This window comes from Cannabis sativa, chromosome X (genome assembly GCF_029168945.1).
Source record: "Cannabis sativa cultivar Pink pepper isolate KNU-18-1 chromosome X, ASM2916894v1, whole genome shotgun sequence".
NCBI classification, from domain to species: domain Eukaryota; kingdom Viridiplantae; phylum Streptophyta; class Magnoliopsida; order Rosales; family Cannabaceae; genus Cannabis; species Cannabis sativa.
In genome coordinates, this window is record NC_083610.1 from 14853077 (window position 1) to 14878367 (window position 25291).

Consider the following 25291-nt stretch of genomic DNA (forward strand, 5'->3'; position numbering starts at 1 on the left):
AGCAACGATATCCTACCCATGATATTGAATTAGCAGCGGTTGTCTTTGCACTAAAAGTTTGGCGTCACTATCTGTACGGTGAGAAGTGTGAAATTTATACAGATCACAAAAGCCTCAAGTACTTTTTCACTCAGAAGGATTTAAATATGAGACAACGACGATGGTTAGAACTGGTCAAGGATTATGACTGCGAGATTCTCTACCACCCTGGTAAAGCAAATGTGGTAGCGGATGCTCTAAGTCGGAAAGGACCAGGGCAAGTTTGTGAACTAAAGGAAATCTCAGCCAAGTTGGCTGAGGATATGACGAGAGCGGGAATTGAATTTGTAATTGGAAAACTTGCTAATATCACCATACAATCTAATCTATTGGAAAGAATTAGAGTAGCCCAACAAGGTGACCTTGAGCTACAGGGACATAAGGAGAAGTTAGAGGCTGGATTGGCAAGAGACTTTTCATGCTTATCTGATGGGTTGTTGCGATACAAAAACAAAATCTGTGTACCGGTTGACAAAGAAATCAGACAAGAGATTCTTGATGAATCTCATACTACACCGTACTCCTTACACCCGGGAACAACCAAGATGTATCATGATGTGAAAGCTTTATACTGGTGGCCGGGTATGAAGAGGGATATTGTTGAATATGTGTCAAAATGCTTAACCTGTCAACAAATTAAAGCAGAACACCAAAGGCCGGCAGGTTTGCTTCAACCTCTAAAGATTCCTGAATGGAAATGGGAAGACATCACCATGGATTTTGTGGTGGGATTACCCAGAACAGTAGGGTATTATGATTCTATTTGGGTGATAGTGGATCGATATACAAAGTCTGCTCACTTTCTCCCGGTGAGGACAACGTATACAGTGGATCAATATGCTGATTTGTATATTAAGGAAATAGTTCGACTTCATGGTGCCCCAAAGTCGATAGTTTCAGATCGAGATCCAAAATTTACATCCAAGTTCTGGGGAAGTTTACAGCAAGCAATGGGTACTAAGTTGAGATTCAGTACAGCTTTTCATCCTCAAACCGATGGTCAATCTGAAAGGACTATCCAAATACTTGAGGATATGTTGAGGGCATGTATAATGGACTTTGAAGGTTCTTGGAACAAGTACCTACCTCTGATTGAGTTTTCTTATAACAATAGTTATCAGAGTACCATTGGCATGGCTCCGTATGAGATGCTTTATGGAAGGAAATGTCGATCACCTATTCACTGGGATGAGGCTGGTGAACGTAGGTATCTTGGACCTGAAGCTGTCCAAAGAACGAGCGAGGCTATTGAGAAGATTCGAGCTCGTATGCTTGCTTCCCAAAGTAGACAGAAAAGCTACGCGGATCCAAAGCGTAGAGATGTTGAATTCCAAGTTGGGGATTTTGTTTTTCTTCGGGTGTCCCCAATGAAGGGAATTCGAAGGTTCGGGAAGAAGGGAAAGTTGAGTCCCAGATTTATTGGTCCATTTGAGATTCTTGAGAAAGTAGGTCAGGTAGCTTATCGGTTAGCTCTACCTCCTGCCTTATCTGGGGTTCATAATGTGTTTCATGTCTCGATGCTTCGGAAATATGTATCTGATACAACTCATATCTTAAGTTATGAAGACATTGAGCTTCAAACCGACCTGTCATATGAAGAACAACCAGTACAGATCTTAGACAGGAAAGAAAAGGTGTTGCGAAACAAGACTATTCCACTAGTCAAAGTGTTGTGGCGGAATAGCAAAGTTGAAGAAGCGACTTGGGAATTAGAGTCGCAGATGCGGGAGTTGTATCCCGAGCTTTTCAGGTAAATTTCGAGGACGAAATTCCTATAAGTGGGGGATAGTTGTAATATCCCAGAAAATAAATAATATTTAAATGGACATATTTTATTAAATATGTAATTACTTGGAAAATGAAGTAGGATTATGATCTTACTTAGGTAAATTGTTGAGAAATTATTTAATGAAGTGCGTTATTTTGGGCCCGGTAATGATGGAAATTTAGCTATGTGGTTAGCAATGTCACGACATTAAATGAAAGAATTATTTTAAGAATATCCCGGATTAAGTTAGAATTTTATTAGAATGTCGGATTGGGGAATTAGTAAAATTACCAAAATGCCCCTAGGGTTTCTTTTAAAAAAAAAAAAATTTATTTACTTGTGAGAGGGGTAAAGTAGGAATTCAAGAAAATATTTTTTTTTGACTTTTCTTTTCTTTTCTTTGCTGCTGCCTTTTGTTATAAAAAGGAAGGAAAATTTAAAAAAAAAGAAATCAAAGCATTTTAAAAAGGAAGAAAAGCTTCCTTCCAAGAGAAGTAACCCAATTTTCTCAACCTTCTTCTCTTCTTCCTTCGAGCAACCGAACCAGCCTACAGAGGGATTGTTTTGCTTGACCAACATCAATTTTCAGAGCTAAACTCCATCTCCAAGTTAACCTTGCACCCTAGGTAAGTTCATCCTTTTAGTTTTGGTGTTTTCTTAGGTTTTCAAGCTAGGTTTTGTTATTTTTTTGAAAATTTTCAAAGCTGTAGGTTTAGTGAAGGTGTAGGTTTGTTATCCAAGTTAAATAAGGTCTGTTAATGCATGTTTGGATTGAATTCATGGCTGTTGGGATTGATTGGTGAGTGAGAAAGCTAAAAGAAACTTGATTTCTTCACTTGAGTGTGTGATTTCAAGCTAGAGATTGAACCATTGTGTTTTGCAGCTTAGGTTATGTCATATGTATGTTAATAAACTGTTCTGGAAAGTTTGGATAGGTTTGGAGGGGTTTTGGTTCGATTTTGGTGAAAAGGAACTTTTGTTCCTGGTCTGCAGAACCGGTCGACGGATGGGTTCTGGTATACCGAACCGGTCCGACCGGTTTACTGCGGGGAGAATTTCTTCGGGTTTGTTTTATGTTCAGTTTTGACCCGGGGAGTTGTGTACTATCTGTTTTAAATTAAATATGGGATGCTTGACCTAAATTAGGGTTGTTGGGAGTTAGGTTACATTTGATTTCTAAATTAGGGTTTTAATCCGAAATATTATGTTAAGGTATTTATTGTGTTTCAATTGTCGTGACATAGGACCGGGATTGCCTAGCTTGTTTTTCCACCCAGGTCGGCCATATTCTTGACTTCTGAATTAAGGTAAGAAAAGTGGTAAGCACCGTATGTGGTTAAAAATCAATGAATGAATGGAGGTGATTTTGATTATTAACATGATGTTGATTAAAGCTTATTAAGCCTAGGTTATTACCTAGGGTTGGAAACGGTTATTACCGTTATGAGTAATTACTCTTGAAACCGCGGTTAGGTTTCTTACTTATCGTTTGCGTTATCGGGCAACGATAGTGACATATTCAGCTCGTATGTAACGAGTGGTAAAAGTGGTACTTTATTAAGTACCAGGAATGTATGATGTTTAAGGAAATGCTTATTATTATCGAATAGTGAGTAAACATAATGGCATGAGAATAAGTTGATAATCATTTTCTTTCAATTATTGTTTTAGTCACTTTCTTGCTGAGTCTCTGTGACTCACTGGTGCTTTATGGTGCAGGTAAAGGAAAAGCTAAAGTCGAACAACCATGAGTTATGGTCACAGCAGCAATGTACATACAGTAGCGGGTAGAGTTTACAGGATGCTCTATTTTGATTGTATTTTGGAAAATATAAAGTTTATGTTGTAAAATACTTTGAAACCAGTTTGTAAATATTTTGGAAACAGGGGGACCCCATAAATCATGTTACTTATCTTTTGTTAAATAGTTTAAAGGTTGAGTTTTAACTATCAAAATTTTTAATTACCCACACTTTTAGTATAATTACATCTTATATAATTATTGGTATTTTAAATAAAGTGCACACACGTGGCGTCCCTGTTGGACAGGGCGTTACATGGAGAGTAGAGGTGTGTTGCCAATTTCTGGTTCGAATACTTCCGGGTGTGAGCAATGGGCTAAACCTTATTTTGGTGAGATTAAGGTTAATTGTCATGCTGTTGTCTTTGAGGATGACAATAGTCTCGGTTTGGGGTGGATTGCTCGGGATCATAATGGTTCATTCATTGATGCGCTGGCAGTTAAAACTTATGGTCAGCCCGACCCATTTTTGGCTGAAGCTATGGCATTGAAAGAGGTGCTTAGTTGGGTGAAAGGAAGGTGGGTCGAGGGGGGTGTGCCTGCTGGTGTGATTATGGAGGCGGACTCGCTGCTGCTGGTACGAGCTGTGCAATAGAAGAAGTGTTTGTTGTCTCCGATTGGGCTTTTAATTTCGGATTGTGTTGCATAAGTAATCCTCTCTTTTGTTTCCTATTTCAATTAGTTTTGTTAAACAGTCCGGGAACCAGGCGGCTAACTTTTTAGTTTGTTCTTCTAGTTCTATTCCTGGCTGTGTTTCCGCGGGAGTGTTGTCTTTGCTGGTTTGGAAGCTATCTTGGTAGCTGATTTGATTTAATAAAGTTTAATTTTTTGGTTCAAAAAAAAGTGCCATTAATGTTTTGAAATGTAAGTTTTCCAATTGGGAGCCCACCCCTATAGAAAAATTGCCCCTTCCAAATGTTATTACCCATTTCTGTACCGTTGGTGGCCGTTGGAGTAGAAGAAAAGAATAAAGAGAGGAATTTTGGAGGGAAAAGGAAAGAAGATCAAATCTTCTTCTTTACTCATCATCAATCGCTATGTTATTATAAACACAAGAAATCATTTAACGGTTTCTCTTTTATGAATTTATTTTAATTCAATGATTGCACTCTTCAATTTTCATTTACTCTCCTCCATATGGCTTCTACTTCTTGCCATGGCGAAGTGCACTTTCGGAGAATCGTCGACATGTTTGACGGTCTACAGAGAAGGAGGTGCTCCGGCTGTTTTTCAATCCCCTAAGTGTCCCCGCTGGAAGCTTTCATCTTCTGAATCCTATTACGCTTCTCAATCATGGAACACAGAGCCCTGTCAATTGTCCATGCTTCAAGGTCGAAGACATTCTCAGGAAGATCGAGCTCTCTGCGTTCTCGATCTACGAATCCCTTTCCCCGGTAGTATGAAACCTTTTTTTTTTTCCTTTATCTCTATATATGATTGTGATTGTGGATATTGTTATATTTCATTGGTATTAGGGTTTTCTTTCTGTAAATTGTTCTTAGCTGAATTGATTTTTAGAGTAAGTTAAATTCAATACGAGTATGTTTTTTTGCTTAGCGTTTAATCTCAGCACATTAACAAGAGTTTAAGTTTTACTTCATCATTGATATCTTCAATGTCTAGTGTCATGGTATACAACCTAATTGCGGTTTCATCGCTTGAAGAAATTGATGGTAAAATAGCGGGAAGAAAGTTGCCTCCGGTAGTGTTCAGTTTTGTTGTTGAAAGAGTAGTGTTCATCTTGACAAATTATGTAGAACTTAATTTGATAATTGTGACATATTATATAATCAGCTAGTATTTAATGTATGCATTTTTCTAGATACTCATTTAACTGCCACATGAACTATCATATCATTCAAGTTATGAATTTAGTAAAACATTTTTTAATTTTAAGACTTTTCTCATTTGGGTTATTTATATTGTCAAGTGATTCTCATGGTAGCATACTAAATACTTGAACAGGAAAATTTGGGCTTAAGGAGGTAACTGTCGGAGTGGTTGCTGTTTTTGATGGTCATAATGGTGCCGAAGCTAGTGAGTTGGCGTCAAAGCTTTTATTGGAATACTTCATCTTACATACATACTTTCTTCTCGATGCAACATATTCTGTTGTATTCAAGAGACCCATTGGAAGATTGCTGAAGAGTAATGAAGATGATAATGTTTTTCGATTGCTTAATTGGGAAGAAGTATTGGGGCACCATGAGTTGGATCATCAAAGGTGGTTTTCCCTGTAACCTGTTTTTGTTTCTGTATACATTGACTTGAGACAACCCTATCTACAGAGTTAAAAGTACGAGAGATAATTTATTCTCATAACATGTGAATGTGGTAGCAATCACTAGACTAGAGATTTTTTCCACTAAAGGTTCTTTTCTTTGACATAACAATTATTTACTCTCGTCACATGATAACTTCTCATGGTACAAAGTTATGAAACTATAACACATCAATAAGTAATAGAGTTGTTCCCTTTGCATCATGATTAATTTGTCATGGAAGCTTAGCAATGTTTAAAGGTAGTGTGTCATTTTTCATTATGTAATACTTCGTACTGTTATATATGACTGTAATTTGAAGCTAAGCCTGGCTCTTGTGCATTTACTTCATATTGGCTATATTATGTGTATGTCTCCTATTTATTTTCTCCAATTTTAGGACTCTTTTTTCAGGTCAGCCAATTTTAGGACTCTTTTCCTGTTGATAGATTTGTTGTTATGTAGTGTAATACATTTGTTTTATTATGCATGTATCTTATTTTGTATTTTATTGGGGGGTCTACTGTATTAATGCTGTGCTCAAAAGTCTTCAATATATCAATACTGTTCCAGGTTTAAGACTTCACTGTCAGATAATTTTGTTGATGCTCCTCACTTGGTAATTTTGAAGGAGGCATTGTTGAGAGCAATCAACGACATAGATGCAATTTTTACCAAGGCATGTTATATTTGTTGCGGAATCGTTTTGCATAGTATGTCATGCTTTTTCTGTTGTATTGACTTCAATCCAATCGAATCATGAAGGAAGCATCTAGAAAGAATCTGGAGTCTGGTTCAACAGCCACAGTCATTCTATTAGCAGATGGTCAACTTTTAGTTGCTAATATTGGAGACTCGAAAGCCTTTCTGTGCTCTGAAAAATTTCAGTCACCTGCAGAAGCTAAAGGTCATACTTTGGCTAAAAATCAGTTCATTCTTTTTTCCTGAACAAATGTTGCTTATACTTTACTATGTCATGATGCATTTCAATAAGAGTAACTTATCCTGGTATAGTTTTTTCTTGCTTGTTTTGAAAAATGATAGTGTTGTGGAGATTATTCATTTTTTTTTTGGTGCTTTTGAACTGCAGCCACTTATTTAAAGTTATATAGGCAAGAAAGACGTAATGGTGCTATTTCACATGTAAGAAATGGTGTAAACTCTAGGTCCCCTTCCTCCAGTGGATCATTGCATTTTTCTGTGAAAGAATTAACAAGAGATCATCATCCCAACAGAGATGATGAAAGATTTCGGGTTGAAAATGCTGGTGGCTATGTTCTTGAATGGGGTGGTGTGCCTCGAGTCAATGGTCAGCTGGCTATTTCTCGGGCAATTGGTGATGTTTCCTTCAAGAGGTGAGGCTCAAAGTTCTGGACTAATATCTCTTACCATTTCCATCCTTCTCCTTATGTTCCCAATGTCATGTTTCATAACAGTGTTTGCTGTCAAAGGAAAGAATGGTCAATTTTGTACATCTTGCATTTATCATCCATCCATTTTATTTAATTTATGACAGAATACTCATTCAGTTTTATGCTAATCTCACATCAGCTATGGTGTTATATCCGCACCAGAATGGACAGATTGGCAACCACTGACTACAAATGATAGCTATCTGGTCGCTGCATCTGATGGAATTTTTGAGAAATTAAGCTTACAAGACGTTTGTGACTTGTTATGGGAAGTACGAAGTCATGGCCCCCGTAGATCAGAGCTATCTTCTTCATGTTCCTACTCATTAGCTGACTGCATAGTAAACAACGCATTTGAAAAGGGCAGTATGGATAATGTGGCAGCTGTTGTTGTTCCATTAGAAAACAAAGAAGGAGACAAAGGTTCCCCTGCATCAGGGTTACAGAATTCCATGTATGATTTCTCAGGTGTGTCCCTGCTTTTACATCTTTCTGACTTTTGTTTGCTGTTCAAAGCAATGTTTGATGAGTCATATTTTTATGTTGTACCATAATTAAACATTACTCTTTTAAGATAATATACATTCCTTATTACATTTTTGTCATCTTTTCCAGTCAATGAGATCAGATCTGAGATAGTTCATGTGAAGCCTGCTCATCCAGTTATGACCAAGTTTGAAAGGTTATTGGTAAGTTTGACAACATAAGATTTCTTGGTTTATTTTATTATCAGAAGATGTTCTTATTATGTTCATGTATTAGCTGTAGAGATCTATTTTCCAGTTGGATACATTACAGTTTTTTACTTAATAGATTTAATAGTATCTCACAATGCTATTTGAGTCCCTTTGGGGTTTATACTGACGCTTTCTGTTTTCATGTGGTCGTTATGGGGATAATTTTGTGTTGGTAAATGTCAATGGTAGTACCATTTAGGGTCTGTTTGGAAACAACTGTGTAATTACTATGCAGTGTAATTACTAGGGTAGTAATTACACTGTATAGTAATTACATTGTATTTTAAAATACAAGGTGTGTTTGGATGTCAAGTGGTAATTACATGTGAATTCCTAATATCATGTTTGGCATGATAGTTAGTAATTACACAGTAAATTAATATTATAATATTTAAAAATAAATTTCATCAATTAATTATATATAAATAAATAATAATCTCTTCATAAAATAAAGTCAAAACTATACCAATTTAGTAGCAAATATTTAAAACAATTTTTTTAAGACTATCTAATTGCTCTTGCATTCCATATATTTTGAGCTATTATATCTCTAAAATTAAACATATATTGCTTGTCATCATCTGCTGGCCCGTCACCAAGTTCTTCATCTGAATCCGAATCAATATCAATATTGTTCAAATTTTCACAATTTCCTATTTCATTTTCCATGTCCTCTTCGAAAAATTCATCATCCCAATTCCACTTGCGAATAAAGTTGTGAAGTACACAACATGCTAATACAATCCAACCTTGTTTTTAGATGATTCATAGAAAAAGGGAAAGTCAATACATTAAAAATAATTAAAATATCATATCAATTAATTAAAATAATTTAAATTTATTTTTGGTATGTAATTACACCCAATTATCATGGGGGGTATGAGAATTAGAGAGAGTAATTGAGGCCTCCCAATTACCTCTAATTACACAGTTACCATGTAATTACGTGGCCACACAAACACGTCAAACTGTGTAATTACTTCCAATTACATCCAATTCCAATTTCCAGGTGGCTTTCCAAACGCGCCCTTAGGGATCTTGACAGTAATCGATGATCCACCCAGATTTTTAATTATTACTTTTTTTTTATCATGATTAGTGTTTAATCACTAGAAATATCCCAGTTGATGTAAAATATTTTCTATTCATATTATTGGCTGCTTTTCTTGTTTTAGGTACAAAGGAAACAGGGGTATATTGGCTGGTTTTATTTAGCTGAGAACCTTGCTGAACTCACAGATTACACATTGCAAGCCGAAAAGGTTGACAATGGAAATTATGCCGTACCTAAGGCTCTTCCTGGGTCCATTGACCACAGTTTTAGTAAGTAAAGGTGTTACTGGTGTAATATTCTGGCTATTTAGTTTCATGGAGCCACAAACCTTAATTTATATATCTATCTATATATGTGTATATATGAATATTGTTATCATGAGGCATATGGATTGAGGCTATTTGAACTTCTCTTCCAATTTTCATTTTCTTGATTGATTTAACTTCAACTTGTAATTCAATTTATGCTGGTGTTATTTACAAATAGGCAATTAGCAACTTTGTCATATGCTTCTGCTGCATGAAAATCCTTTACCATAAATTTTCTTTATGTTGGTATGTTGTATTATATGATAGAGCACTGCCTATAATATTCAATTTTTAATTTTAGGTGGATCTGTAAATCTATATCATGACCATAATCTGTGCTTGCATCATGGAATGAATGCTGATGGCACCAAAGATCAGTGTATAAATCCAGAAGGTTTTTCAAGTTTCATTGGTTTTCTTGAATCAATTCCTATTCATGGTTCTGATTCGAAAAATGGATCTTCTGAATTTGAAATTTCTAGTTTGAGGTATAAATATCTTCTTCTTCATTTTTTTTATTATGTATATACTTTTAATATTTTATTGTCAGTTCAAAAAAATATTTTATTGGCAGTGGCACTGATGACTTTGTCCCAATTTATTCCTTAAATAGCATATGTGGCTGTCTATGGTACTAAATTATGGATTCTTAGGGTGATAGGGGGTTGGGCATCGCACAGATTTTTTTTTACATGTGGTTGTTCTAGCTTTATTATTGACTTTATCCTTTTCTATGCAAATTATTGTTTTTTTCTTGCATCTAACTTACTCTCTTCGCTTTACCAGCTATGTTTTAAAGAAGAGGTTTGGTCAAGGATCATATGGTGAGGTATGGATGGCTTTTCATTGGAATTTTCATGAGGGCAGCAACTCTTCTGATTTCAGTGGCAGAGAAAATAATGTCTCATTTAATTCTATCCCATTTGATTCACAAAGCAAGAATAGCAGCTCATCAGGTCACAATGGTCAATCTGATTCTGTTGAAGACAACTTGTTTGTTTTAAAACGTATAATGGTAATTATTTTCATGACAACTTGTTTTTTCAACAATAATGGTAATTATTAATTATTGTCATTTCAATATTCACCTGTCTACAGCAGGGGTGACTCTTTACTGGGAGGTTTTTTGATCTAAGATCTGTTTTATTTTGTTGCAATTGTTTGACTTAAATCCTTACTTGAGTTCAGAGGTTCATAATTATGGGAATTTCCATTGACTATAAATACTCATTATGTATCTATGTAAAGTCTTTCAGATTTAATTACTATTCTTTTGAATGTTGAAGGGATTGAAACCCCATATTTTTTCAAGTTTTATTATGGATAGGCCAAAATGGCAGCTACTGAGTAGTTGATTACATCAACAGGTAGAGAAAGGGACAGCAGTTTACCTAAGTGGTCTACGTGAGAGACATTTTGGAGAAGTCTTTTTAAATGCTTCAAAGTGTCTTGGAGGTTTGCCAACAACTGGAGCTTTAGGCAGTTTCCCGAAAACATCATGTTTAGGTGTCTATGACATAATAGAAACAAATGAATACATGGCACATGAAATAGGAAACAGTTGGAGCTTCAAAAATATGATTCAAGATAAGTTTAGCCCACAAAGGGGTTATTATGAAGAAGGTTTAAATCATATTGCTAGATTTGTAGAATCTTTTGAATCCCGAACTAATGAAATATGGCTTGTATTTCATTATGAGGGTGTGTCATTGTCAAAGCTTTTATATAGTCTGAAAGAAGTAGATAAGAATGGCAATGAGGAAAAAGCTGAGGATGGGAAGTATGCTCAGATGCTGTATCCTTCGAAATGGTGGCATTGGTTAAAGACAACAGAAGCAGGACAAGAGGAAATGCGGAGTCTCATATGGCAGTTGGTATGTCTGCAATAAATCATTTTCATTTGAGCCTTTTATGATTCTTTGTTGTAGTAGTTGATTTTTCTTACTGCTATCTTGTATAATTATTGTGTGGATTGGATAGTCCTATTACAAATATTGTCTGGCATATAAGATGAAGACATGTCTTTGATGGATGCTGAATATATGGTTTCAACTTTCAAGGATGAGTAAAAGCTTTTTGTAAGACTGTTGTTTTGTCTAAATATTGTGTAGCAAGGTTGCTTTTGTTTGTAAGTTGTAACAGTTGCTTTGTGTGAAAACATGCTTTTAGGAGAGTTATAGATTTTTTTTTGGGGGTTGTTAGTTCTGTCTGTTTTCTTGTAAAAGGAAATCTAGCATATTGAGCTCATGCAATCCTTACAATACGTAATTGTTTTTCTTTCAGTTGATGGCAGTCAAGTCCTGTCATGATCGCAACATCACCCACAGGGATATTAAACCTGGTGAGAGATTGCTCTGCTGTTAATTTATATTTGTTTAATTTTGCTTTTTGACACATAAATGCCCGTGGAGTTGCCTAAAGATTTGTTTTTCCAAAAAACTAAAAAGATAAGAAAGATCCCCTACCTATGTCGGGATAATTTAATCCTACATTTATATCTGGCATTTTCTTACACTAACAAAACATGGCCTTTTTTTAAAAAAAAAATATTTGTAATTTTTGTCTTCTTTCTTCTCTCTTTCAGATCTACTAATTTATTGGTTTTTTTTATTATTATTATCATTATTTTCTGTAGGGAATATGGTGATATGCTTCAAAGATCAAAAAACAGGGAGATGTCTGAATGTGATTCCAAATGGAGAGGATAACTTCACTAGTAAAATGTACTGTAAATTGCATTGCATGGCTTTATTCTGGTCTTTTGTAACTGTTATAGCTTCATGGTCAAAGCTTCTACTCTTCTCATTTCAACTGATGACTTTATATTCTGAGTTGGAGTATAATAATGCAATGGACTTTATATTCAGATTAGTGGCTATTTTAATTTTTCTGCAGGTTTCACAAATTCTATAACTCTATTTTCCCAATATCTTCAGTAGTATACATCTATTTACGTAATTATCTGAATTTGCATTAACTCATATGTGCTTGTAATTTTCTTGGTAACAAAACCCACCCACATTTTGTAGCATTACGGCGTTCTGAGTCAATAAAGTTTGTTTTGTATTTTGAAATTGTTTTTAGCAATAAATTGCTTTTATACCTTTTTGTTTGGTCTGTAATTTTTTTTTTCTTTTTGTCACACTGTTCTTTGTGTCTTTTTTATTTTTTATTTTTTATTATAGTTTGGTTTTCTTAAATCTTAGGCGCATAATTGACTTTGGAAGTGCTATGGACGAGTTTACACTGAAGCATTTATATGGTTCTTCAGGACCTTCTAAGTAAGTTGTGTTCTTTTCGTGGCTATTTCTGTCGTGATTCATAGACATTTCCTTATTAATGTGTTATTCATGGTATATGGTTTTTTGCATTTTCCAGAGCTGAACAAACTAACGAGTATGCTCCTCCTGAAGCTTTGCTGAATTCTAGTTGGCACCAGGGACCAATGACCAAAACTTTGAAGTATGTGGCATTTTATGAACTGAGATTAGATTTATCTTTCAGTTGATATATCAAGGCATAAATAATTTCACATATCTTATTATAGTGTGTGGGTCTGTGCTTACCCTTAAAATGCTCACTTGGTATATTGACAGGTATGATATGTGGAGCATTGGTGTTGTGATCTTAGAGTTGACCTTGGGATCACCTAATGTTTTTCAGATTAGTGATTATACACGAGCTCTCTTAGATCAGCATCTCCAGGGTTGGAATGTAGGTTTAAAAGAGCTTGCATATAAGTAAGTTTTGCTCCTAAAATCCTGATCTAGATACTCTTTTAGTGTGTTGTGGTATGTATGGCTGTCAAGGTTGATGATTTAGACTGTTTTCCTCTTTTTCCCTTTATTTTGTGGTACCAGACTTAGGTCATTCATGGAGCTGTGTATTTTAGTCCCTGGGGCTTTCCCAAAACATCACAGTACAATGGACCGAGTAAGTGTACCATCTTATTCATTCAAGATATAAACCATCTTAGTCCCTGGGTTTTTTCAAAATATAAAATATTACCACACATCTTCAGGGGAAACATCATGACTCTTCTGAGATCATTTGTAGAAATATTTTCGTTGGTGTCTTTTATTTGTGTTTTCGTGGTCTGCTGTTAGATGTGTATTGTCATTTAAATTTATTTTACTTCTTGTCATTATTTTCTCGTTACCAATTTTTGTTGAATATTCTCAGATATACTTGAACTTTGCTGCTAGCTTTGCTTTATAATAACATTACATATCTGAATTCGACTGCCTTTCCATTCAGCACCAATTATGAATGAGTTCGAATGATGAAGAATTGTTTAGCTTTAATTGAATGTTATAGCTCGAATGATATGGAATTGTTTAGCTTTAATCCAATGTTATAACTCGAATGAGAAGGAATTGTTTAGATTTAATCCAATGTTTAGCTTCTATCCATTTTCTTCTCCATTGAAACTTTTGCAGATTGTTTAGGTTTTGCAAGTGCCTGACATGGTAAATTTCTTATAATCAGGTTGGAGTATCACCAGCATCCTGGAAATGCTCAGAGGAGTTTTTTTCCTATCAAATAAGGAGTAGAGATCCACTTAAAATAGGGTTAGTTTAGAAGCTGAGATGATAACCTTTCCCTCATTATCTGTCTTGAACTTGGTGTTGTTTCATGTTTGCACATCCAGACTCATCTTCTTAATCCCTACAGGTTCAATAATGTTTGGCTTCTGCGGCTAGTGCGAGATCTTTTGCTCTGGAATCCTGTAAGTTCTTTCATTCTGTAGCTGTGCAGTACTTGTAGGGACAATTCCACTAAATTAGTGTGGAATTTTATACTATTTGGCGCTAAGGATACACCAAATTATACACATTGGACAATATTACCCCACTTGATTAAATGTAAAAATAATAAGTCATCTATAACAACATGGGTTATGACAAGAATCATAGGTTTTATTTCAAAATCATTTGGTAATAAGTGAAGTAGTTCATGTTTTTATAAATGGCTCAAATCATTTAATCCATGTGGGACAATATCCTACAATAACACTAAATTGGTGTGCACCAAATTACACACTATTAATAGTGTTGGATTTTAAATCTTAGTTGTTGCAGTAATAAATTTTACACGGAATTTACACCGTGTGCATATATTATATAAATTTTAATCCATTATATTATATATAAAATTTTATGTTATCTTTTTCTTTCATTTGATTCTAGGAATTGGAAGCACGTACCACAAACTTATTAGTTAACGCCTTATAATTTGGATTGCAGGAGGATAGGTTAACCGTCGATGAAGCTTTGCAGCATCCTTATTTCAAAATTTCTCCTAAAGAATGAGATCTTCTCATCAGACCGCATAAAGGTATTAGTTTTGCATTTTTTTTAAAAAAATAATATATAATAAAAAAATGAAAAATGGGGTGAGAGAGGCTCGAACTCTCGACCTCAGGATCACTCTTTATAGCTATGAGACCTACGCGCTAGCCAACTGCGCCACCACCCCTTCCTTTGTTGTTTTGGTAACTTAGCATAGAAAACATAGCTCGCAACTTTCCAGAAAAGTCAAAAAAAGTGGTTCAGGTCTATTTTGTACTGAACTTTTTTACCGGTGACAACGTTAACTATGATTACAATTGAAAGAAAAGACCAACTTCTAGGCAATTAGGCTATGACAAGGTATATTTATTAATTAAGTTAAGACCAACTTAATGGAGCTTGATTTCCCCAAGTTACTGAAACGTGTTGAGGAAATAATTTTTTTCTTTCTTTTCTAATTCTGCATTCTCTTTCAAGTGAGTCAGATTAGTTGAACGCATTTTAGTTATGCCAAGTTTAGTTTGATCCATTGACGCTAGTTAGTAACATTCTTGATGAATATACAAGCTCTGGAGGCATCTTCATATGAATTCAATAAAGTCACGATGGAAACATGGACGCACAATTATAAATAATGTTACAAAAATCTTTTACCAAAACTTGGACCCAATAAAACAGAATGCCATATGACATGTACCTTGCATGCACATGCTTACTGCTAATATACAGGTGATACATTTTTTTTGGTCCTTTTTCTTCTTTGTAGCCCACAATTCAGGGCTCGTGGCTGTTTACACGACTCTGAAGTTCCAGCATTTCTTGATGGCTTGGGTCCACTGAGAGGGCAGCTCGACAGTCTCGTAAAGCACCCAACACATCCCCAATATGTTCATGGAATGCGGCTCTTAGGTGTAGAAGATGAACATCTGCTTTGAATGCAATTGCCCTCGACAATTCAGCAATGGCCTCCTGTTCTTTGTGGCTATCCATTAACACTGTTGCAATCATGAAGGTAGATCAAACTCATTACCAGCTGAAATATGGCTTCTTTTTTTTTCTTTTTTGTGAAATGTATACACTAAGGCGGACACTTAAAACAGCTTTTGGCAGTGTTATTTGTATTACAGAGTCACCAAGTAGTTTCAATCCATGTTTTACGCAGTATCATATCAATTATGTTAAAATGAAAAAAAGATTTACTGTATTAACTATGGTCATCTGACCCCTGTCCCTTGTTCAAAAAAAAAAAAAAAAACTACGCAACTACTAGAAAGCTAAATATGTTAAGGACTAGAGTTCTAACCAGCAGCTCGATATCTGTAAGGGTAAACCCGAAGTGGATCTAAACGCGTAACCATCTCCAGATCTGCCTTAGTGAGTTCCCGATCACAGTATTCAGATCTCTTCTCATAAGCAGAGGCATTGTTCTGGGCCTTCTCAATCAATCGAGTCATTTCCTCATACGCAGCAGACTTATTGTTTTTCATGGAATGCACCCGTGCTAGCCCCTGGTGGGCTCGAGTATGCCGGATATTAAGAGCTTCAGTGTAGCATTCAGCTGCCAAATCTAATTTCCCACAGTCAACATAAACACTGCCAAGATTGTTGAGTGCCTGCAAATGGATATTGAAAGGTAGAAAAGGTTAGAAATGTTCTGCGGTATGCTCTTTTCATGCAGTAAGGTTGAGGCAATTCCTTCTAGGGCTTTTATCACTAAGCGTCCACAATATACATTCAACAAATAAATAAAAAACTTTCAACATCCTAAGCTTCATTTTTTGGTCAAAGATTTAACCTAAAAATTTTGTATTTCCTAATAGACACTTTAACAATACAGAACCTATCTGCAAACCAGTATGGCCAACAAATATCTTTTCTATGATTGTTAGTCTTCGGTTTCTTTCAGCTAATCTGCATTTTCAATTCAAACTAACCTCCTAAAAAACGGTCACCATTGCAGTTCTTACTTCCAATCAGCAACTGTATAAAATTCAAGGCCAGCGTTCTCTCTTCCCTAATCACTATCACTAAGATGCCAATAAGTAATGTGTTATCTAATTCTCTCTAGAAGACATGCAAACAGAATGGTTACTCAGTCAACCAACCTACGGTATATGAGAAATTATCAAAGTAATGCAGGTACGATGCTCAAGTTTATTAGAAAACACACTCCATTTCTATTCCAGCAAAAGAAAAGGAAAAAGAAAATATTTAAGAAATGAGATGACAGTGAAAGCACACCTGGCCTTTCCGTAGCCTATCTGAGGGGCACTTTAAGGCATCATCAAGTAGAGAAATAACAGTTGATGATGAACAAGATGGGTCTTGGCTAGAATCAGCCAGTGCATATGCTTTCAGGAAAAAGGCTTCAAAAGATCTCTTGATTTTAATAGACTCCTCAGCTTTTCTTAGTCCTTCCTCGCAATGACCTGTATCATATAAAATCCAACCCTCATAGACAAGCTGTTCATGGTCACTGGATGCATGCTGACGAGCCAACTGTAAACTCCGCATGGCTGCTTCAGGACAGTTTAACCTGGTCATCGAAAGACATAAGACTTCTAGAGAAGTTGACGGCTACAAAAGGAAGGAGCCCAAGAGAACGTAAACTGTTCAAAAATGGAGCATGAGGCCAAAAACAGGATTTAAACAAGTTATGCTAGATGGCTGGTACACAGCATTTGCTGCAAACTCATACAATTGTTTTTCTTGGAGGCAGGCTTGGCAACTCAGGAACACAAATTTTTAGGTTAGACTTGGACATAATAGATTGTTGAGACCTAGATAACACAACAATATGCTGTATTTAAAAATATTGATGGTAATGTACTAGACTAATCTCCTGGTATTCATGAAGATAAAAAACTCAATTAGATCACCGGTACCAAATAACATACCAATAATTTAATGTTCATGTTAATGTAATATAAAACTATAAGAACTAAACCAAGAACTACCTGAGGAGAAGCAACGACTGTCTAAAATACAAGACGCCTTTTGCTGAATCTGATTCAAGCATCTGGTAGATAACAGATAGTGATCCAATATCATCCACAGATGACCACCGATCATACAGTTGCAGCCAGCAATCTGCAGTTGTCCAATTTTGCACATGCTCACGAACAAGCGTTCGAAGTTGGGATGCTGCCACCCGTCCCTCAAACATCCTATATTCTGGGGAGAGTGTAAGAATTGCTTGAACATCACATAGAGCTGATTGGTAATCCTCAAGAGCAAGATAGAAACAAAACCGTAGCTCCAAGCATTCTAATGCCAGTTTGAATCCAAGGATCCGATTAATCTCTGCAAGTGCAGCTTGAACATTCTCATTTCGCATCATGGAAGCAGCACGGAACATGTAAGGGTAAGTAAGAGTTGGGTCCAATTCAGTTGTTTTCTCAAGATCTTGCCACCTCTTATCACCTTCACAGTATAGTGACCTTTCTTGATACATCCATCCAAGTGGGGACATTGAGGAAATTACAGAGCTGAGTTTCTCGTAGGACCAAAGTTTATTACCCTTAATGCAAGCTAGTCTAGCTAAACCTGTAACAGAGTAAAGATGTCCTACTTTTAAAGCTGCCTCAAAGAGACGTTCGGCTTCATCGTACTCTTTTCTCATGAGCCTCACACATGCCAACTGATGAAAAGCCAGCATTCTTTGCCGGTCATTTTCAGCGAATTCAGCCAGCCTTTCAAGGAAGCAAGCTGTTGTATCTGAACGAGGATCAAGGTTCACAGCAACTTCACTTAATAAACAGTAGAGCGAAAATGATGCCGGTCCAACCATGATAAATCTCTGTTGCCTATCAGCATGCCGGAATATTTCCACAATTCGACTATCATTTATACAATTAGGAAGATCATTTAAAAAAACTTGCAAACAAGATGCGGCAAGGACACGGCAATTCTCCTCCAAAGCACATTCCAAGAGCTCCACAGCATCATCTCTAGACAACACCAAAGATGCAAGTATCCTATCACAAGCATCTTTGAGCCTTTCACAACAAAACTGATTTGCAAAAACTAATATTTCCAACAAAAGATGTGGTCGGGCTCCACTCAAACTTCCAGTCACTGAGAATTCTCTGATTAACTTCATACCAGATGCAGAAATATTGTTTTCAGATAAATCTATGTCCTCACAGAGTGATTCTGAGAAACACCCATTAAGCATGGCATGAAATGGAGCTGAAAGGCTTGATATTTTCTGCCTATCACAAACTATTTTTTCCTCTCCAATTCTAAAAACAACACTTTTCAAAATTTGGTTCCCATTCACGGACACAGTCTCGTAGGAACTTGTGTTTACCTCAAAAGGAAGCTGAGAAGAAACATCTATGGTGCCAAACTCTTGAGCACATTTACCACAAGTGGCGAGCAAGTCAGCTATAAGCTCTTCCCCTTGCTTCTCATACTTTAACCATGCTCCAAAAACAAGTTTTTCATGAACAGTGCTAGCATTTTGCCAAGCAGCAAGGAGGCTTCTCCGCATCAGTTTAACTTCTCCAAGGCCCCTAAAGACCTGGAATTGTAACAAGTAGAGATTCGACCGCTCTTCTGGAGAACAAGAGTCAAGCTCTTCATGAATTTGGGCTAATACCTCAACATAATCAGCAGGTTTAAAAAAAGGGAGTATGGCAGGCTCAGGGACCTTGATGAGAGACTCTCTACAAGGATTTGACCACCACCATCACAAAAAGAAAACAAAAAATGAAAGCTTTAGTAAATCGATTCAGTGTTTTTATATGAAAAACATACATATATATTTTGAAAATGAAGTGACTTACATAGATGAGGAGAAAGAAGTAGAAGTAGAAGTAGAAGGAGGGGGTGATGAAACTTTAATAGCTTTCCCTCTTTCAACCTGGAGCCAAGACTGTGGATTGAGAGCGTTGAGCTGAGTGTCTTTGTATGATTCAGAGGGGAAAAAAGTCCTCATGGGGCATAACAGATTAAACAAATCCCAGATCTCCACAATACCCTTATGGGATTTTCTCTCAAAAGCTCAAACAAATGAAAATATATATGGAGAAAAAATAAGAGAGAAGAGAACTACCGCAATAAAATAAACAAGGGACTACCACTGATCTCAAATCCACTATTCCTGAGATGACATCTTGTTCCCATCCAGGAACACTATTTTTCAAAAAATGAAATTGAAAATAAAATTTACAAACACTTGAAAAATTAAGTGGGTGCTCTAATTTCCTAAGGGAATGAAAAAAAAAAGGGACATAAATTAAGGTTTGTTACGACCCACCAAAAAGGCACAATCTTCTGTGAGTTTGCCTCCTCTTCATTCTGAGATTCGCAGAAATGAACTCTAGTTTACAACAAAATTTCATTAGCTTCTTCAGTGAATTTTTTTAAAAAAAATAAAAATAGCCCAGAAGAAGAGCAAAATCCCCCAGCGACTACGGAATGATCTGTACCAGAAGCTTAGCGAAATCTTGAACAGTGTGGAGCCAAAACTCTGATTAAAAACGCCAAAATAGCAGAAAGAAACAAGAGAGAGGCAGATGAAGAGAGACCCTTTTCAGTTCAAACTCGAATTTGCAGCATAACCCGCATCAGAGAAGGAGGAGCAGAATTAAATGAGATGAGATAGATGAAAGTAGTGGAATCCAAATAAAAATTGATACTTTAACTTTTCTTTACTTTTTCTTTTCCTACCATTTGTTTGGTAAAAGAGAAAGCTTCTTTTTTTCCTTTCTTTCTCTCTCACTTTCTTTATTTCCTTCCGTTAAGTTAACAGGCTCAAAAGTCGAAAATCACAGCTACTGTTGGTTACGTCTGACCCTCTTACATTAAAAAATAATAATAATAATAATAATAAAAATAATTTACACTATAATTTCAATTTAAATAAATATCTAATTTAATTTTTATCAATAAATTAAATACTTTGTCTGATAATTTCTTATTCGTCCCAAGTCATAAATTTTAATTGCTTTTATATATATAATATATATTAATGATTTGGTGGTAAGTAGGTTTGGTTTTAATATTTTTAGTTATTTTTATTTATTAGTTTCTTAATTTTTTTAATAGTAGTTTACTATATAAAAATTCATATATATATATATATAATTTGAGTGTTTTTCTCTCACATTTTTTAAATTATTATTTTTGATATTAAAACAAATAAATTACATATAACAACATAATATATACCAACGGTTTGCGGTAAGTAGTTTTGGTTTTAATATTTTTAATTATTTTTGTTTATTAGTTTCTTAATTTTTTTTTAACATTAGTTAACTATATAAAAATTCATATATATAAAATTTGAATGCGTATCCACCAAATATAGTGTTTGTTTATTGGTAGTGTAGTTTATGTGATTTTTTTTATAACTCTTGTTTTTTTTCTCTCTCACATGTTTCTAACAGAATTTGAAAATATCTCTTTGATTAAATGAATATAAAAAAATTTAAAATTTTAAATAAATTAAAATATCTAAAATATACGTGATATATTAAAAATTTAAATAACTTAAAATATCTAAAATTTAAATTTAAATAAAATATATATAAAAAAAAAAAATTCAGAAAAAGCATAATTCGGGAAAAATTATCCTATTAATTATTCTAATTGTTACATTTTTTGTATTATTTTTCTCATTTTATATTATAATTATTATTTACACATTAAGAGTCCATGCTCCTTGTACTAAAAAAACAAGTCTATGCTCAAATTAAGAGAAATAATTCATAAATAATAAGGCCATTTCGAGAGCATATTTACAAAATCAATTAAGTAAATTATTATTATTATTATTATATTGTGATTGAGATAGAAATGTTAAATGTTACTAAAATAATTTTTGTATAAATAATTAAAAATATTTATAAACCGCACCCGAAGCGCGATTTGTTTCTTTTTATATTAATAAAAAATAATTAATATTTTTGAACCAACTTGTTATAATTACGAAATACAACATTTGCAGTTATACGATTAAATTTTATTGTCAAAAAGCTAATTTGTTTCTTTATTGTTTTTATTTTCAATAAAAACCCTAAAAATTTATTGTGGCTTGATATATTAGGTCGTTTTGTTTTTTTTTTCTTTCCTTTTATTAACTAAAAGATTTATTAGTTTTTAAATCAATTTCATTAGTTTTTATAAATTCTGACCGTTCTGTTTTTGTTTTATGAGTTCTTGATTAATGTTTAAAATATTTTTTAAAAATATTTATATGTATTAGTATAGACATATATTATTTATATTTATGTATAAATTAGATTGATGTTACCTGCAGATATAATTAGTTTTCTTTTTAATTAGGTTTAATTAAGTGTAATACGTTAAATATTTTTATTAGGTAATGTATTTTATTTTTAAATTTTTAAAATAGAATTTGAGATTTTGATCTATACGTATTTTATAGTAATTATTTCACAAATACACAAAAATTACAAAAATACAATTTCGCGGAATTTTAAATATTTTTACGATTTTTTTATTTTATTTACAGAAAATACAGTCTTTTTATGTTGTACTCAAGTTAATTTGTTGTTGATTTTTTGTTATCTGTTTTTTTTTTCTTTTGATGTTACTTTTATGTAGTTTTCTTATTGTATTTGTGTTGTTTGTATAGAAAACCGTAAAAATGTATATAAAAAAAATTTAAATGTAAAAATATAATTTTTTTTTTACAAAAAATGGTGTCTTATGTAATTATTCATAAAAAAATAAATTTAATTGTTATACTTATTTTATATTGATCTCTATATTTATAAGGATTATATTAGAAAATATTTTGACAAAATTTGAGTTTGATAAGAAAATTATTACTTTCAAATAAAATTTATATATTATGTTCAAACATATATTTTTTAAAAAATAATAATAGTGATAGATTCATTCTCATAATTTGTAATTAGGAGAGTGTGATTATAATAAAGTGTATAAATTATTAGAAACATATATATAGGGACACGATTTTGTCCCGTGATCGGCAGCCGTTAGATGAAAGAGTTATTTAATCTGAGAGCTGGGACTGATCTAGGGTTATTTGGGTTAAGAAATGGTAACATACCCTAAGACCCATCTAATGTACCTTGAGACCCATCTAATGTATCACGGAATACATTCCGTAAAAGTACATCACAAAATCGTGTCCCTATATATATCATTAATCATTTTTTTTTTTGAACAATATCATTAATCATTTTTAAAACAAAAAAATTGTATTGAAATTAAGGTTTATATATTTTATATATAGATGTGATTATATATAGATATAATTTTTATAATTAAATATATAATAAAATTATTTTTTTTTATATAAAAAATTTACATGATTTTTATTTTTTACTATATATAATAATATTATAAAATTAATAAAAAAAAATTGTAATTAAGATATTCTGTTAAAGTTAACATAAAAAATTTAAAAATACCGTTAAATCAATAGACACATTTTATATAAAATAAATATTTATGTTTTAAATAATATTATTTTTTTACCTTTTTTTTAAAAAAATAATATTATTTTTTTATATATAAGAATTTGTGTTTAATATTTATCCTTTACTAAAATGCCACATCATCAATTATATTAAAGAATATTTTTAACAAACCATTTGATAGTGTCATAAATTTAAGAGACAAAAATATTAATTATTCTATTAATAATAATAAATATTGGGTGATTCTACAATGCACTCCTTTAAAAGGGATGTATTGATGCACTCTTAACTTGTTTCGGCATCCAGAAAATTTTTTTAGTCTAATTTTTTTTAATATTCATGTACGTTATAGCTATTTAAGATATCCTCCAAAATTTTAAAAAATTCGGAATAATTTACAATATCGAAAACAATCTTCAAACAGTCTATTTTACACGCGTATAAAATAAAATAGTCACGTGTGAAACACACTATTTGCACATAATTTTTCAGCGTGTTAAACTTTTCTAAATTTCTTAAAATTTTGCAGGATGTCTTAAATAACTATAACGTACATGATCATGAGAAAAATTTTGACTAAAAAATTATTTCGGATGCTAAAACAGATAGGGGTGCATATATATATTCATTTTAAGAGAGTACACTGTAAAATTTTCCATAAATATTTAAGTAATAATAATGCAGAATACAAAATTATGTCATCAAAAAAGAAAAAATATGTGACTTGGAATTCATTTTGAAAAGGATGTAGATTTCAATACTAAAATGTAGATTTCAATACTAAAATATTCTCTTATTAATTTTTTTTTGGGCTATTTACAAAAATATGGGAAAATGAAGATAAGTTTTGATATATATGGCATAAATACTTAATTACACTAAATATGACATTTTTTAAAAAAAAACTTACAAATATGGGAAAAAGTTATAAGTAATGCCATAAAAAACTTTAAATTTTTGTTTCTTTTTATTTTTTTATCTCTTTTAAAAAATAAAACACTAAAATAAATAAAAAATAATCTCAAATATAGATGCTGTTTTTTTTCTTCAGAAATTAAACGTATTTTTTTTTTATTTAAACTACTCTTTATTTGTTTTTTTATTAAAAACTAATTATTTCATTAACAGCAATAAAAAAAACCAGTTTCGTCAACATTATCCTGGAAAAAAAATAATATAAAAAATTATAATCTAAAAATAATACAAACTTTAAAAATCAGTTTCATCAACATTGAAAGAAATTAATAATTTTATTAAAAGAATAAAAAAATAGTTTCATCAACAAGATAATGAAAAAAATTATAATCTAAAAACGATACTAACTTTAAAAACCAGTTTCATCAATATTAAGATAAACTAATTATTTCATTAAAAGAAGAAAAAAATAATTTGATCAATAACATAATGAAAAATACACAATGTCTAATAACTAAACTTTTACAAACGATACTAAATTTAAAAACCAGTTTCGAACAGATAAATTTTAGATCAATACCTAATAACCAAATTTTTAACTTCATTCTTTATTTTGGCATTTAATTTTTTATTTACTTGCTCAAAAACCAGAGTTGATTTAAGCATACAATATGCAACAAATATAACAAAGAGAATCAGAAAATAAAATCAAAGATAAAAAAAAAAAAATTAAAGAGACAAAATGTAATAAAAACTATAAAAGACTAAAAAAATAGTAGAATGTGAGAAATCAATTAGTAAAAACAACTAAAATAAAAACAAACAAATAAAAACCAGTTTCCTAAAATAATCAAATAAAAAATTGAAACTTAAAACTCAATTATGAACAACAATAAAAAAACCAGTTATGAAAACTATTTACTTAAAAAACCAGTTATAAAAATAATAAAATAATGTGTGTTAGAAACTGATTATTAAAAATAAAACAAAAATTATTGTTCATATATCTTACAATAATAAAACTGATTTTATACAAACTAAAAAATATACAATAACATCATAAAAATGGAGCAATCCCATCACAGAACAGTTAAAACCTGTGAAACCAGTTTCGACCCTGTAAAACTAGTTTTGACGCTATAAAAATCATAAAAATAATAAATGTTAAATAATAAAGTTAACTGAAACCAGTTTCATCAAACAATTAAATGAAAAATGAAAAAAGAAAAACACATACAAAAATACAAAAAAAAAAAATATTAATCACAAATATAATCATACCAAT

General features: G+C 32.8%; 2 protein-coding genes and 1 non-coding gene across 7 annotated transcripts; 1 reads left to right on the top strand and 2 right to left on the bottom strand.

Annotated features, from left to right (window-relative positions):
- The first annotated feature begins 4474 nt into the window (after positions 1-4474).
- Positions 4475-15818, top strand: LOC115719402 (uncharacterized). Of its 4 annotated transcripts, none has more exons than XM_061106441.1 (21): positions 4478-5005; positions 5574-5832; positions 6443-6552; positions 6639-6776; positions 6960-7224; positions 7421-7749; positions 7897-7970; positions 9194-9341; positions 9682-9868; positions 10167-10395; positions 10748-11254; positions 11664-11721; positions 12016-12103; positions 12587-12661; positions 12759-12842; positions 12977-13120; positions 13241-13313; positions 13869-13951; positions 14055-14109; positions 14627-14717; positions 15438-15818. In XM_061106441.1, exons 1-20 carry the CDS (start codon positions 4708-4710, stop codon positions 14690-14692), a joined length of 3270 nt encoding a protein of 1089 aa, XP_060962424.1. In that variant the 5' UTR covers positions 4478-4707; the 3' UTR covers positions 14693-14717; positions 15438-15818. The 4 variants fall into 4 exon arrangements, with proteins under 4 accessions (XP_060962427.1, XP_060962424.1, XP_060962425.1 ...); XM_061106443.1 differs by having other exon boundaries at positions 4480-5002; XM_061106442.1 differs by having other exon boundaries at positions 4479-5002; positions 14627-15818.
- Positions 14772-14858, bottom strand: TRNAM-CAU (transfer RNA methionine (anticodon CAU)). Its single transcript is given in 2 exon segments — positions 14772-14807; positions 14821-14858. It is a non-coding gene; the product is annotated as a tRNA-Met (tRNA).
- LOC115719588 (ETO1-like protein 1) lies at positions 15227-20444 on the bottom strand. 2 transcript variants are annotated; one of them, XM_030648793.2, is made up of 6 exons: positions 20107-20419; positions 19462-19997; positions 17629-19341; positions 16913-17207; positions 15975-16284; positions 15227-15666 (listed from the first exon to the last, which is right to left on the bottom strand). In XM_030648793.2, the coding sequence occupies exons 2-6, from the start codon at positions 19611-19613 to the stop codon at positions 15446-15448; spliced, it is 2691 nt and encodes an 896-aa protein (XP_030504653.1). In that variant the 5' UTR covers positions 19614-19997; positions 20107-20419; the 3' UTR covers positions 15227-15445. The 2 variants fall into 2 exon arrangements, with proteins under 2 accessions (XP_030504653.1, XP_030504580.1); XM_030648720.2 differs by having other exon boundaries at positions 19462-20444.
- Positions 20445-25291: the final 4847 nt, after the last annotated feature.

Coding starts and splice junctions, on each gene's coding strand:
- LOC115719402 (XM_061106441.1), top strand. CDS start 4,708: ATGATTGCACTCTTCAATTTTCATTTACTCTCCTCCATATGGCTTCTA. Junction 6,553..6,638: donor TGCAATTTTTACCAAGGCAT/GTTATATTTGTT, acceptor TCATGAAGGAAG/CATCTAGAAAGAATCTGGAG. Junction 7,225..7,420: donor GGTGATGTTTCCTTCAAGAG/GTGAGGCTCAAA, acceptor ATCTCACATCAG/CTATGGTGTTATATCCGCAC.
- LOC115719588 (XM_030648720.2), bottom strand. CDS start 19,613: ATGAGGACTTTTTTCCCCTCTGAATCATACAAAGACACTCAGCTCAAC. Junction 17,208..17,628: donor CAGTCGTTGCTTCTCCTCAG/GTAGTTCTTGGT, acceptor TTCGATGACCAG/GTTAAACTGTCCTGAAGCAG. Junction 15,667..15,974: donor TTACAGATATCGAGCTGCTG/GTTAGAACTCTA, acceptor TGATTGCAACAG/TGTTAATGGATAGCCACAAA.